The sequence below is a fragment of the Lepidochelys olivacea genome, assembly GCF_965140295.1.
Source record: "Lepidochelys olivacea isolate rLepOli2 genome assembly, chromosome: 3".
NCBI lineage: Eukaryota > Metazoa > Chordata > Testudines > Cheloniidae > Lepidochelys > Lepidochelys olivacea.
The window spans coordinates 186259267-186275458 of NC_140413.1; the positions used below are offsets into that span (position 1 = coordinate 186259267).

The window sequence follows — 16192 nt, forward strand, 5'->3', positions numbered from 1 at the left end:
TTTGGTGCGCTAGCATTGACAGTGAGAGCAGTGCACTGTGGATAGCTATCCCACTGTGCTACTCACCACCTTCTGCAGCTAGGAGTTGTGGGAAGATGGAGTGGATCACAGTGCATCATGGGAGTGGGCTCAATGTTTTTTCTGTCCCATCATTTCGTGGACTTCCGACTGCATTTCATGCCATTTTTAGTGGTCCCTGATTACTGTGCACCTGCCATACCTGCCTGGAAGGATGGATCCTGCACTGCTCTCTACTGTTGGGGTTACTGTTATGAACACATTGTGGATGCTCATGCAGTATATCATGAGCACCCAATCTGAATAGGCATTTGAGATGCTTCATCTGCTGTGTGCCATGGAAAGAAACACCACTTTTGGATTGATGGAGCAGCTGCACATGGTGGACCATCGCTTTTGGGCTCAGGAAACAAGCATAGAGTGGTGGGATTGCATCACTGTGCAAGTCTGGGATGATGAGAGGTGGCTGCAGAACTTTCGGATGCGGAAAGCCACCTTCCTGGAAATGTGTGTGGAGCTCGCCCCAGCACTGCGGCACAAGGACACCAGAATGATAGCAGCCCTCTCGGTGGAGAAGTGCATGGCGATCACTGTGTGGAAGCTGGCAACTCCAGACTGCTACCAGTCAGTCACATATCGGTTTGGAGTCTGGAAGCCCAATGTTGGGGTTCTGTTAACACAAGTGTGCAGGGCCATTAATCACATCCTGCTACAAAGGACTGTGACTCTTGACAATGTGTGTGAAATAGTGGATTGCTTTACCGCAATGGATTCCCTGACTGCGGTGGTGTAATAGAGGACTAGCATATCCCAATCTTGGCCCTAGACCATCTTGTGATGGAGTACATCTATAGAAAGGGGTACTTCTTTATTGTAGTGCAGGTGCTTGTGGATCACTGTGGTCGTTTCATTGACATCAACACAGGGTGGTCAGGGAAAGGTGCATGACTCATACATCTTCAGGAACACTGGCCTGTATAGAAAGCTGCAAGCAGGAACTTTCTTTCCAAACCAGAAGATTCCAATGGGGGATGTTGAAATGCCCATAGTGATCCTGGGAGACCCAGCATACCCCTTACTCCCGTGGCTCATGAAGCCTTACATGGGAAACCTGGACAGAAGTAAGGAGCACTTCAACAATAGACTGAGCAGGTACAGAATGACCATTGAATGTACGTTTGACAGATTAAAAGCACACTGGGGCTGCCTTTATGGCAGATTTGATCTAAATGGGGAAGATATTCTCATGGTCATAGCAGCCTGCTGTGTGCTCCATAATATTGTGACACTAAGAGTAAAAAGTTTCCCCCAGGATGGAGCACGGAGGCGGATTACCTGGCAGCTGATTTTGAGCAGCCGGATACCAAGGCTATTAGAGGGGCACAACAGGAGGCTATTTGAATCAAGGAGGCTTTGAGGCACCATTTTGACAATGAGCACCAATAATGTAAATCTTTTTATACAGCATTTTGCCATGCTTTGTTAACATGCTGCCTTGCATGAAAATTTTGATGATTCCTGACCATAATTTGTAGTCTGCAAATGTTCCAGTTGCCACTGTATATTAATTCCAGCAGCAACCACCGTGTGTAGGACACAAATAAAGATTATCTTTCAGAGAGTATGTTTTTATTAAAAGCCAATTAACAACACACACAAAACGCTTGGTGTAAAGAGAGATAACAGTGAAGGGCAGTGTCCTGATATAGGCTCTAATAGCTGTGTATAACTCAAGCAATCATTTTGGAAGCTGTCTGAAGGGGTGGAGTGAATGCGGTATTGAGACGGGCCAGGAAGATGCAAAGAATGGGTGGGAGCAGTTTGGGGAGGGCATAGCAAGCAGTGCCGTATCAGCTGTGGGGGAGAGGGGTGAGCATGCATGTATTCTGCCTGTAGTGTGATTAGGGACTTCAACATCTCCATTTGCTCCTCCATCACTTTTATTATCTATGCCTGGCCCATTAAAATTTGCTCCTGGCTCTCCTTACTGCCCTGCCTTCTAGTTTCTAATTTTCATTTCAAGTCCCTCTCCATGCCCTGTGTTCTTGTTTTTTGGTGTCTGAGGATTGGTGCACCTCTCAAAACATGTCCTCCTTATCTGGCAGAGGCACTCCACCGGTGTGTAGGGGGTTCCTTGAAGGCCACATCTGCAGAGACACAAGAAACAGAACCATGATGGTTATTGCAGCATTGAATCATTACAGTAAAATACACCTCTTTTAAAATATGAATCAGTTTCTCACTGTCCCTTGGCAAGCACACAGCTCGGTGAACATCATAAACATAGTGAGTTCACCCGGCGGTGGGGGGAGGGGTGTGTGCTCAAGATGGGGCAAAGGGTCTAGGTGTTTTTTTAAGGGGATCACTGCAAGGCATTGGGATAAAATTACAAATTCTGCCACCATTTTCCACAGGCAGGGTCACTGAAGCCAGTCCTGAGGGTAAGCAAGGGTGCATCTCCTGCATGCATGCGGCTTCAGACTGGGTCCATATGCTGCTCATTGTGGCTGCTTCAGTCCCTGCACAGGTGATTGCCAATTGGCACGGGAAAGTTTCCCTTATTGGGGGAAGGAACAAAGCAGCTCTGCCAGGGAACCTTCAGCAGAGGATTGGCAAGTACCTCCAGAAAAGTGTCCTAGAGATCTCTCTGCAGGATTCCCGTGAAATCTCAGTGTGCATTAATACATGTTCCATCCTACTGCATAGCTGCATAGGGGAATGTGCAAGCGCATCTAGTCTTGTACATTTCTATCCCTTAACCCACTTCTATCATATAACAAAGCAAAGCTCTACCTCATGTAACTGAGCAGCATCAACTCAAAAAGACCAGTTACCACAGCTCCGCTCTCCTGCATCATGTGCACCATAAATGGAGTGCTGGACTGGCTCAAACCCTCCTGGATCTAGAAGAGGTCCAGGCTCACCATAGTACCGAACAAGCCTGTCACCTGTCCCATCTTGTTTTCCAACTCGACCTCCTCTTCCACCGCTTCATCCTCAGCATTGAGTCAACTGTCCACTGTCTCCAGCCCCCTTCTCCCCCCAAAGTATCCTGGGTCTCTTGGTGGTGGAGGTGGGGTCACTGCTGAGGATCCGAGCATCCAACTGTGATTTCCCTACACCCCCCCGAATTTCCCCAACACCCCCCACCCCCAGTTTTGTGAACTAGTTACATGCCAATTTAGTGACTGTTTGGAAATTTGAAACATTAATACACATTTTAAAAGCATATACAGTGTATGATAAAATACGTGTATCTGAAAAAGTATAATAGATTTGAAAAGTATGAACATGGACTAGCTTCCTTATACAGCTGTTGTTTTTTATGACAATGTCCGTGCATTCATTTCGGTGATGTTGGCCAACCTAATAATTTCAAATGATGATTTGTAAGCAAAGTCTAAATGAGCTCTCCCTGACAGCTAGCAATGAGCTGGGGCTAGGGGGAAAGGCTTCAGGACCAGATTGCATTTACATTCACACCTAATCTACCTAAGTATCCAGCAAACAATTTTGCAGCCTTTTCACGTAGTTTGTCAGCATCGGCTTTGATGATCAGTTTGACAAACCAAGCTGCTCCACTTTTACCAATTATAGCATTGGGAAGCTTTCCTTCTTCATAAGCTTTTTTACAAGAGGAGCACCAGTAGCCATCTTTTGTAACTTCAATAAACGGGAACACTTTGACCGACAAACATCGGGAATGTCTTTAGGTTTTGGAGACACTGCTTCTTCAGTAGGTAGCTGTATTTGTGCTTCGGGCTGGTCGGATGTAGAGATACCACTTGAATCTTAAGATGCCATGTTGATATATTCTTGGTTCTTGATGTATTCTTCACCTTGGTTAGGTTTTGAGGCCTTTGAGTGGAAAAATTGTTGGGTTTTTTTGTCTTTTCATTTTCACTTTGACCTGCAACATATAAAAGAGATATGAATAAAGTAAATGTTTTGTTAGGATAATGGAAATTTAACATAAGGATAATGCAAGTTACACCAAAACACATAACAGGTCTAGATTTCTAAAAAAATATAAATTTTAAAAAAATGTATTTAATTTAAATTGACTTTTGAAAAGTAAGCCATCATGGGATAAGAGGGAAGTCCTCTCATGGATAAGTAACTGGTTAAAAGATGGGAAACAAAGGGTAGGAATAAATTATCAGTTTTCAGAATGGAGAGAGATAAATAGTGGTATCCCTGAGGGGTCGGTAGTGGGACCATTACTGTTCAACATATTCATAAATGATCTGGAAAAATGGGTAAACAGTGAGGTGGCAAAATTTGCAGATGATACAAAACTATTCAAGATAGTTAAATCCCAGGCAGACTGCAAAGAGTTACAAAGGGATCTCACAAAACTGGGTGACTGAGCAACAAAATGGCAGATGAAATTCAAGGTTGATAAATGCAAAGTAATACACATTGGAAAACAATCTCAGCTATACATACAAAATGATGGAGTCTGAATTAGCTATTACCACTCAAGAAAGAGATCTTGGAGTCATTGTGGATAGTTCTCTGAAAACATCCACTGCAGCGGCAGTCAAAAAAGCAAACAGAATGTTGGGAATCATTAAGAAAGGGATAGATAATAAGACAGAAAATATCATATTGCCTCTATATAAATCCATGGTACATGCACACCTTGAATACTGTGTGCAGATCTGGTCACCTCATCCCAAAAAAAGATATATTGGAATTGGAAAAGGTACAGTGATGGGCAACTAAAATGATTAGGAGTATGAAACAGGAGGAGAGATTAAAATGACTGGGAATTTTCAGCTTAGAAAAGAGACAACTAAGGGGGGATATGATAGAGGTCTATAAAATCTTGACTGGTATGAAGAAAGTGAATAATGAAATGTTATTTAATCCTTCACATAACACAAGAACTAGCAGTCATCCAATGAAATTAATAGGCAACAGGTGTTAAAAAAACAAAAGGAAGTACTTCTTCACACAACATAAAGTCAACCCGTGGAACTCTTTGCCAGGGGATGCTGTGAAGACCAAAACTATAACAGGATTTTAAAAAGAACTAGATAAATTCCTGGAGAATAGGTCCATCAGTGGCTATTATCCATGCTCTGAGTGTCCCTAGCCTGTTTGCCAGAAGCTGGGAATGGGCAACAGTGGATGGATCACTTGATGATTACCTGTTCTGTTCATTCCCTCTGAAGCACCTGGCCTTGACCACTGTCGGAAGACAGGATACTGGGCTATATGGACCACTGGTCTGACCCAGTATGACCATTCTTATGTAAAATTAATTATGATAATAAAAATGTTTAGTATAGAAACTCCCCAACATAATGACCTCTCAAGATAGCAATGATGTGAGATAACAACCTTGGCAAATAATGCATTTTAAAAATCTTGGCCGACTAGAAAACATATTTATATAAGTTTCCATTTCCAGTCACAAATCTAGCATTCTAGAGCAAAATCACTAAAATATAGTCCAACAAACAAATGTTTATTTAATGTGCCCCTCACTTTTCCTTCCACCGTACCCCACTCACTGGTGTTGTCCTTGGTCAGTGGAGACTCAGAGTTCAGAGGAGCTTTCACGTGAGTACACCTCCCAGGTGGAGGGCAAGCAGGTACCTTGCTCGTTCCTCCAGCTGCTCACTGTTCGCTCTGGCCACTGCTGTTTGTTGTGCCACAGTTCACTCCACCACTCTGTTGCCAATGGCCCTGCGCAGTCACCTCCGGCTGCCAACTGCCACTGTGACCTCTGCAAGTTGGTTTCTTGAGGTTCCACCCAGCTCTCAGTGATTTCAGCTGAGCTCTCAGTGGGGGAACCTCACTAGTGCAGTCTGGGCTGTGTCTTCCACAGAAACACTGTCCCCACAGCAGGACTAAGCACGTAGACCTGATTATCAGTGATTTCAGCTGCAGTGGTCACTTAACAGAACAAAAGACTATCTATGAAGCCTAATCAGCTCTGTCTTTAAACAGTGGAGAGGGACAGGTCCCCACCCTCTCTCTTGATGCCCTCAATCAGCACAGGCTAAGTACAGTTCTACTGCCCTTTACTCATACAATAAGAACAACAACATTTCATTCCCCCCCCCACATTCAAGTGATTTGTAACCCAACCCCAGCCAAAATCTATCACTTGGGCAACACAGTTCTGTAGTGCATCAACATACAGAAAGCTTTATAAGCTTTCAACACCGGCCTCTGGAGTGCATCAACATACAGAAAGCTTTATAAGCCCACTTTCAAAGCCAATTTTAGAAGTACTTAATGAGGCTGTTAAGAATACTGGAGACACAACACAGTTCATGCAAACAAACATGGCTGTGGCATCCTACTTTCTATTTAAGCAAGAGATACCACACACCACAAACTGGAGGCCAATGTTAAGTGCATTGTCACTTGTTCATCCTGAAGTTGAACACTGGTTCCGAACAAGACCAGCAAATGCTCACTATCTTTCTGCAAGAAACTCAACTGACTGGCTAGAAGCATGCGGTGCAACAGTGAAAGACTCAACAGTTGAAAAAGTGAAGAACTCTCTCTCTCACCACATTCAAAAAAACTGCATACATGGCTAATGAATGCACCGATGCAAATTGGCATCAAGTATTAAGTCCTTGTGTATGTTATTTTGATATCAGGGGTAGGCCAGTAGATGCATTTCTAGATGTTCAAATTATAGAAGACACATCGGCTGCATCTATGACAACCCACATCTTAGAAGAGTTAAATGCTTGTCAGTTGGACCCCAAACAGATGGCTGCTTGGCATTTGATGGAGCTACAAACTTCTCTGGAAGACATGGTGGAGTACAAGCTTTGCTCAGAGAAAAGTGTAACCCTAATCTCTCCTTTGCACACTGCAGAGGCCATCTACTCCAACTAGCACTAGTAGGAGCTGCAGAATCTTAAAAAGACATTTAAAAAGCTATAAGTTTAATGTCTTCATTATGTTATTTTTTCAGCATGAGTCCAAAAAGACTGAATATCTTGGAAAATATAGAAGGTACACTGGGACTGAAGTTCAAATTAGTCCAACCTGGGAAAAACCCCTGGCTTTCTCATGAGTGATCCTTGGCTGTTGTCTTAAAATTACTCCATCCATTATTACTGGCTTTGGAAATTATCTACCAAGATGAGATGGATCTAAGTAGCGAGGCTGGTGGATTACTTTTGCTACTACGTTTAGAGAAGACTATTGCCACTCTCTATCTCGTAAGTCTACCGTTAAAACCACTTGGGTCATTAAACAGTGCCATCCAGGCATCTGCTACAACAGTAGTAGATTTTTGTCCAACAATAGAAGCTACATTTGGATCAATCAGAGAGCTATCCATTGAAAAAGTACTGGAAGAAGCAAAGACTTCAGTCCAGAAGTTGACTAATGAAGGCATTTATATTGAATCCTTAAGTGAAGAAGACAAGAAGTGTTTGTTAAGACAACTGAAAAAGTACACAGACTTGATTCTTAAAAATCTACAACAGCGACTTCTAGACTCTACTCAACCTCTAGGTAACTTTTACAGATGCCTGTCCTATACAACACCAACAGGTGAGTGGAATGAGGCACTACCAGCAATGGGCCTGCCATGTGATCAGGACAGAATAGAGAATTTGAACACAGAGTGGAATATCATATGACGAATGAATGAAGATTTGACTTCAACTTCTTTTTTATCATCACTAGTGGCTCGACCTGATCTTTGTGTTCTGTTTCCTGGGATGAAAGAAGTAGGAATTCATCTCTTGCTACTCCCAGTCACAACAGCTGCAGTTGAGCGTTCTTTTTCATCATTGAATAGAATTTTGTGTTCTGAAAGAAGTCACCCTCTGCCTGATCATGTGAATGAACTAATGAGTATATCAATTGAAGGAATGGAAGTACCGGACTCATGAGAAGCCACCAAAGATGAACGCATTGCATTCCAGAAGTTCTTTAACAGAGTTCTGAAAAATTATAACAAGAAACCAAGAAGGATGTAGACATAGTGCTTCATAGAAGGCTTGAGTAGCCAACTTTAATTTGTATTAAATCTAATAAAATGGTCATGAAACATTTTTCAGTTTTTACTATGATGCCATACAGCCCACCTTCACCCTCACAGTGTCACCCCTCATCAGCCCTGACACACGCACCCCCATAAATTCGAACACCCCCCCTAATTTCAATTCCTGGGGAAACGACTGCGTGGCAGGTCTTCAGCACAGTACCAGAGCAACAGTTTGACTCCCTTGCCTTCTGGTACGCCTGCCCCAGCTCATTTATCTTTGCACAGCACTGATGTGTTTCCTGTTTCTAGCCCTTATTCAACAAGCCATGAGAAATCTGACCATAGGTATCAAAGTTCCTATGGCTGGAATAGAGCTGGGACTGCACACCCTTCTCTCCCCACAGTACCAGCAGATCCAACAACTCAGGTGTGCTCCAAACAGGACAGTAGTTTCTGTGTAGACCATAGTCAGCTGGGAAGTTGTGATGTGAGCTGTCCATGCCAAGCAAACAGGTAGTGGAATTTTAAAAATTCCCAGGCCTTTAGAGGGGCAGGGGTGGATGATCAAACTGCTGACCAGCATGGTCAGGGTGGGCATTGTGGGACACCTCCTGAAGGCCATTTACAGCAACATAGCCAAGCGCAGTGTATACACTGACACTTTGTCGATGTAACTTTTCCACAAAAAGCTCTATACCTCTTGTTGAGGTCGTTTTATTTTGTTGGAAAAGCAGGAGAGTTTTGTCAGTGGAAGGAGCATTATAGTGTGTATACCTCCACTGTTTTGTCAACAAAATTCTGTAGTGCAGACAAGGCCCCAGTCTGTAACTGCTACTGAGTAGCTAGAGGGAACCAAGATAATTTCAGCAGTACATCCTAAGGATCTTCCTGCTAGGAAGAAAGGAGTGCCATCTGAGCCATTGTGTCTCCATCACTTTGGGAATGCCCTTTCCAGTGCATCCCCAGTATCTGTGTGGTTGGGAGGCATTATCCTATCTACACTGTTTTCCCTCTCCATCCTTGAGGGGATAATTTGCTAAATGAACTTCACAAAGCTTTAGTGTTCCTCTGACCCCCTCTCACAGGTTTTTCCACTTAAGAGAGAGATCTGAGTTATGCATTGTTCACCTTTGTCCTTGCCCTGTCCTTGCCTTGGCTGCTCCCTAGTCATCCCTGGTTGTAACTATTTGAAAAAGAGCAAACAGCCTTTTTGTGAACAGTTTTAAAACTCTGTTTATAGCAGGTTTGTGCTGTATTTTAAGTAATGATTGCCCTGCCTTCCATCCCTTCCCTTGATCATTTAGTGTGGCCCATAGCAATAGATTGTTAGAAAAATTCTTCACTGCCATTGCTGAAATACTATTTTTAATAAAAACGTAATTGAATTTTCTTAGGAAGTCAGAGTTTCTACCTGGAGCATACTGATGATATTCTCTGCCTCACTGTGAACCAGCACCCGAAATATAAAAACGTTGTGGCTACCAGTCAGATTGGTAAGTGATTCTCCATATTAACAAAGTATTACTTAAAATTTATCAGGGGGACTGATTAATTGGGGCTGGGTGCGTTCATATTTAGGAATCTGGGAATTATCAGAGTTACTTTCCCAAGATTATCCTTTCACTCTTAATGAAATCACCAATTTTCGGCATTTTCTTATTATTTAAATCTGTCTGTCATCTCTGATTGTGAGCCACTGAATTTTAGATCATGGGACATCATGTGTTATAATAATGTGAAAAAGAAAAAAAATTGAATAGGACTGCTCCCACCAAGCCACTGTTCTGTAGTATGACAAAGACATTACTGAACAATGAAAGCATTACAATGAAACCACCTTCATAAAACCTCAGAAAGTGAAGCAGAATAAGAGAAAACTGCAATGAACTCCCTTTAGTAGTAAAAAACAGTTTGAGCTCCTAAGGCCCAATTCTGAAATCATACTTATGTGAGTAATCTTTACTCACATGAGTGGTTCCAATGGGTTACTCACAGGACTAAGAGCTGCATGATCAAGGCCCTTCAGATGCAAGCTTCAAGATAGAAAAATAGGGTCTGATTTCCCTTTTCACTTAAGCTGATTTAACACTGCTGTAAGTAACTCCACTGAAATTTGCACAGTTATTCCTGATTTTACACCACAGTAAGTGGGAGAAGACTCAAACCCATAACTTTTATACTAATGAAACTTAACAGTGAGACAGGGAAATGTCAGTATATCAACACCTTGACAAATTGTCCTTATCAGTTGTGAGGTTCTGAGCATGATCAGTTCTCATTGAAATTAATACAAATTTGGTTATTGAGCAGGCTCAAAGGTAGGGAAAATATATTTAGCTATCTATTAGCCTTATTTGAAATTCAAGTTCAAATATTAATATTAGGAAAAATATTCAAAAAAACTTTTAGTTTTTTACTTCTGTCAAAAGAGTACCTAGTGTGCTATTGCAAAGGAAGATTTTGCAGTTTCTTTATTCATTGTTTTGTTATTAAAATTCACATGCTATTTATAGAAGATTAGAACTTGCCTGTAAATGCATCCTGGGCTAAAACTCAAAATAAAAAGGTTTCAGGACAGGAGCAAATGTTATTTTATACTTTAGGGGAAAACAGTTCAGCAAAAAACAGACACATTCTGTTTGCTGTTGCCTTCTTATTCTCAGGGTTTTTATAACATTTAAAAAGAAAAATGCCTTTTCCCTATTGTTTTCACTCTGTCTGCCTCTATGTTATTCAGGTGACTCCACAGTGTCCAGTTAAATTCATTAATAATATTCTATAATAATAATTTACATGTATATAACACTTTTTATCCTGAAGGGTCCCAAAGTTCATTACACACTAGCTATATATGAGCTCTCTGAAATGCATTCACTTCTGGAGTGAACCATAGCACAGCATGCTGCACAACATTGAGGATAAGAGAAATATAAGAACATTTACAAAAAGTGCAGTGGAATCTTTAATGCCCACAGAAAGCATCGTGTGTTTAACTTAAGATCTCATCTGACAGAATAGTTGACTCTGTAGTTCATGCAACAATGCTAAAGTAGAGCTCAGTCCTACAAAGATTTAAGCTTGTGTGTAATTTTACTCATGTGAGTAGTCCAACTGAAGTCACCAGTTTAAGTGAAAGGAGAATCTCACCCTGTATTGCTCTTCTGATATTTGGGGTCAAAAGGGCATTTTCATGGAACTCTCATCAGAGTAACCCTTGCCCATGACTTCATTAGGACTACTCATTTGAGTATATACCCTTACAGGATTGGAACCTAAGTTTCAATTTCTTATATTTGGAAAACATTCATTCATAGTATCTTGGAGATAGCTTATACTATCATGTCCTAAATTTTGAAATAGAACCCAAATTGCATACTTTTTCCGAGCCCTTTAAAAAATATGTTTAGGAACTGTTATACTCACATGTTCCTTAGAATAAAATACTTGTACATTTTTCTCAACTAGATTCCTGTGATGGGATGGCATGAAAAAAACAAATTTTGCAGAACAGCTCCTTTCTTCTTTTCTGTCATTGTTTAAAGAACCCATAAAATCAGTGTGTCTGACTTTTAGTCAATATCCTACATAAAATATCGACACATTTTAGTGTAAAAATCACTTAATGTAAAAAAGCCTGCATAGCTCTAGCATTAAATGCCTTAATTAAAACAGGAAAAGCAATCAATATTGTTGGTTATCATTTTATATTTGTGTATAAAAGACAGTGTTCCTAAAGAACATCAATGATATTCCTGCTTTTTTTATTTTGTTTATTTAATCCATATCCATTTTCAAATTTTTAATTTTGTGCTTCCTTCTGGTGCTGATGCTGAGTTCAGCATTAGAAACATGACTTATTTCAGCTATCGTTTTCCCTTGGTTCTTCCTCATTTGCTGTTGCTCTCACAATGCAGGTGACATAACAGAATTTCCAGGTAAGGCTGTTTTGTGAGTTCTAATCAACGCAATTATGTAAAAGTTTCATGTTACCTGGTTGTATCTGTGTGAATTGCAGATACAAGTAAAAACATCAACAGACAGTTTATTTTGCATGAGGCTCTCCAGGAGTGTTTTGTTGATCATTTAGAATTTGTCTTATTTCATGAACTACAGTAATTTTCTCCTATGTTTCATAAGCTATTACAAGCTTCTTCTTTTTTTTGAGTTGTGTGGTTCTTAATCTTTTAAAAAATGTTTTTAAATGTCTGTTTAAATGCCGTTCTTGAAAATGCTTATTTTATATTGAAGCCTTCACAAATTGAATTAATTCCATTTTAATGCATATCTTTGCATTAAGGTACAACTCCTTCTATTCATGTATGGGATGCTATGAATAAGCAGAGTCTTTCTACGCTGCGCTGCTTCCATGCCAAAGGGGTCAACTATATTAACTTCAGTGCTACTGGCAAACTTCTGGTGTCAGTAGGAGTTGATCCAGAACATACTATCACTGTGTGGAGGTGGCAAGAAGGTAAATCTAGAGCCCCAGCTCTTTATTATTTGCAATTATTTACTTTGTCCGTCAAGACTTTGTGATTAGCCCCATGTGTGACACAGATAAATCAGACGACAACTCTTCTGTACTAAGTGGTCCATTCTATCTTCAATAAATTCATATAACTATCATCAAGGTGAAATTTAGCTTATACAAGGATATACATATACAAGGATATACATCATCAGGGGCAGCTCTCCCGATTTTGCCGCCCCAAGCAGCCGCCGCCGAATTGCCACCGCCACTACAGCGGCAGAGCTGCCACCAAAAGCTGCCGCGGCGGGAAGGGCAGTGGAGCTGCTGCCGAATTGCTGCTGCGGGACACTGACTGCCGACCCATTCTAAATGCCGCCCCAAGCACCTGCTTGGAAAGCTGGTGCCTGGAGCTGGCCCTGTACATCATGTGTCAAGAAACCCAATAGGTGTGGGAGAGGGCTCTGTTCTGTAATACAATTCCTGGTTTCCACTTATCTAGCAGAGAAGAAGAATGTGACTGCAGACTCTCTCAGTAATTAATAGAACCTCATTAGTGGTCCTTAAATCAGGGAAGTTTTCGTCAGATCTTCCAGTGAGAGATGTGGAAAATGGATCTCTTTGCCACTCACTGCACAAGAAACTACTGGCCTTCTGATCTTAGCTCTAGGAGAAGACCATACACTAGAAATTGTTGATTCCTTCATTTATTATGGAGTGAGGCTCCTGTATGGCTTAATTAATGGTGCTCCAGAGTGTCACAGTTCAGGGCAACTGCACTTGTATTTTTTAACATGGTCCAGCAAGGGCAACCACTTAGGCTCCCAGCTCCTCAGCTCTCTTGGGCAGAGACCCATGTCTCTCTCTCTTCTGACCAGGGTTTTCCTCAGCTGCACAGTTCCCTGCCTATACTGTGAGTTCCCCAGCAAGCCAGACTACCTAAAAAGGCCTGTGTCTGAACTTTGCTTTCTCTCCAGAGGCTATAAACAGAATAATTACCACAGTTGTATGTTACCACACAGCTAAGCAAGCACATTTATTCATAAAATGAAAGTTTTACATATAAAATATACTAAAAACAATAAACAAACCTACACACATGCTAATAAGCTTACCCCCTGCTCCAGCAAGGGCTCTAGTAGGTGATCAGTCCTTCAAACCCCACACAGGGGTTTTCTGTGTTTACAAGTTCATAACAGCATTTTGCTCAGAACAAGAACACCTATGCATAGGTTGGCCTTTAGACTGTTTGGGTCTTTGATCTTCAGAGACTGAATCAGTCAGACAATGGTTCTCTCCTCAGGGCAAAACCTCAAACAAGGTTGAGTCCCGAGGTGGGAATATGCATTCCTCTCCCTCCGGGTATTTCCTAGAACACCCATTTAACATTGTCCCAAAAGTTCCTTCTTGTCTGGAGTATTGTTTAAAAAAATGATTCCTCTCCCCTCAGTAACCCCTCATTTGCCAGCAAAAAACTGCAATTCCAGCAGTTGCTAATATGCAGACAGAAGATTTGCGGGGCTTTAGTCAGGAAAGGAAGTTCTGGGACATGTCTTCCCTGGCAGGAGCCTTGCAAGCCTGCCTGCAGGCAGGGCAGCAGCAGTGAGCGGGACCTGCAGCCCAGATGCTGGGGCTTTCTACAGAGACATGGGGAGCTGGGGGCTCCATACTTCCTACACTGTCTGGGGTTTGGGGCTCAGCATGTCCTTCCTTTGGTGCAGCCTTCCCCTCCCTCCCTCCTTGGCAGGACACAGCTTGGAGATGTACTGTGCAGCTCCAGCACCTGGGCTGCAGCCCCCTCTGTACTACTGCCCTGCCCACAGCCTCCTCTCCAAGCCCACAGCCCTTTACTTCCTGTGCAGTCTCTGTGCGCAGGCAGGTTTGTGGGGCTGCAGCCCCAGAAGGAAGCACTGCTCCTATCTTCCAAAAAATATTGTTACTAAGAGGCCCGCCATTGCCAATATCCAAATCCCATTACCATTAAAGTCAATAGGACAAGATTTGTTCCCAGCAAAATGTTGCTGTGAATTGGAAGTTCTTGACTTCTTGTCAAGTATCTTGACAACTTGTCAACTAATTAATAAGGTGTCAATAGTTGGTTCCTATTAAGTAGAATCTATTCTAGTTCTTTGAAGCTTATAACACTTCTTAGGGTTTATATTGTCCAGCTCTCCTCCCTAGAGAAGTTACATACAATCCCACAATAATATATAAACTTTGTATTTATAATCCAATAGACTCCAAAGCTATTTAAACTTAATTCAATAAGATCTCACATAAATATTGAAGGAAATTCCTGTATCTGTCAGACTGACCAGGTCAGGAGACACAATGGTTCAGTGATCTTAATGGATCCATAAGATTTAGTTTTCAACCATGCAGTAAGTAGATCAGTGATAATAATTCCCATCAGGCTGAGAGTCTGTATGTAATCACTCACAACCAGGGCAATTCACTCATCCTGCCACTATTTTTCCCATTCCTGCACAATGTTCCCTCTAATTTTTGACAGGCCGTGTGCTCAGAAAATTTCTTCTGTGCAAATCGTTGTGCTTCTGTGCAAATTTTTGTGCGTGCGGTGTTTCGCTGTGTGCACGGGGTTTAGGATCTGTGTGCACACGCACACCAGCACAGCTTAGAGGGAACAGTGCTCCTGCATATCCATCCCTATGAGGTTCTTCTCCACAAGCCTGATATTAAAAAGTATTTTCTTTGTATTTGGTATGGACTAAAACCCTTAAACCCCAAAGTTTTAATTGCATTTGACTTATAGGTACTGCAGTCTTAAAGGGGCCATGTCTCAAATGGTTCTGATTGTATTTTTTAGTGTTTTGACCTGGCATGCTTGCAGTTAGCAGTTCATGGCATGGCTCATACTATCAAGGTAGAGTGGCCCCTAAACTGGTGTTCTTCTTTGAGTACTGGTCCCTATGTGTATTCCACTATTGGTATGCATACACTGCATGTACCCAGAGCCAAAGAATTTTGAAAGTAGGATCCATTTGTCCGCACATCAACGTTTCCTAAGTGTGGGTGTTGTGAAGGGTTAGCCAGGGTCAGGGGGCTTGCAAGATGTATAAATTAAGATAAATTAAGCAATGGTGCAAGGTGGGTGTGTTTATTTCTTTTCCTGAACAGGGACTCATCCTTTGGTGTCTGGAAAGTAGTGCCCTAAGTTATCCAGTAGCACCAGTCAACTTATTTTTATAAAAGCACATGGAAGATTAATTTTGCAGGTAACTTTAGCATTATTTTTAATGTCTTCTTAATTTAAAACAGGGGCTAAAGTGGCTAGCAGAGGAGGACATCTGGAGAGAATATTTGTTGTAGAGTTCCGCCCAGATTCAGACACTCAGTTTGTATCTGCTGGGGTAAAACACATGAAGTTCTGGACACTAGCCGGCAGTGCTTTACTTTATAAAAAAGGAGTCGTTGGATCCAGGGAAGATGCCAAAATGCAAACCATGCTTTCTGTTGCCTTCGGAGCTGTGAGTTCAAATTGCTTGTTATGAAATTTCAATAATTTTTTATTAAAACCTGAAAGTATCAATGCTAGTTTGGATGAAATTCACTCCAATGTGGATGACCTATGCAAGGCTCTGTGAACCCTTATTCCACACTTAAACCCTTAACTTGGGACTTTTAAATGGTGCTCAGAGCATTGCAGGGGTCTTCTTGAACTGGGATTTGTCCCATAATAAATATCCTTTGGAATATTAGTGCTTACCTGG

General features: G+C 41.7%; 1 protein-coding gene across 1 annotated transcript in view; it reads left to right on the plus strand.

Annotated features, from left to right (window-relative positions):
- EML6 (EMAP like 6) overlaps positions 1-16192 on the plus strand; it is a 321111-nt gene that overhangs the window by 272989 nt on the left and 31930 nt on the right. Inside the window, exons 31-33 of the mRNA XM_084624464.1 lie at positions 9388-9486; positions 12291-12464; positions 15741-15949. Of these exons, the coding sequence (XP_084480590.1) occupies positions 9388-9486; positions 12291-12464; positions 15741-15949 (482 nt within the window). The remainder of the gene's footprint in view (positions 1-9387; positions 9487-12290; positions 12465-15740; positions 15950-16192) is intronic.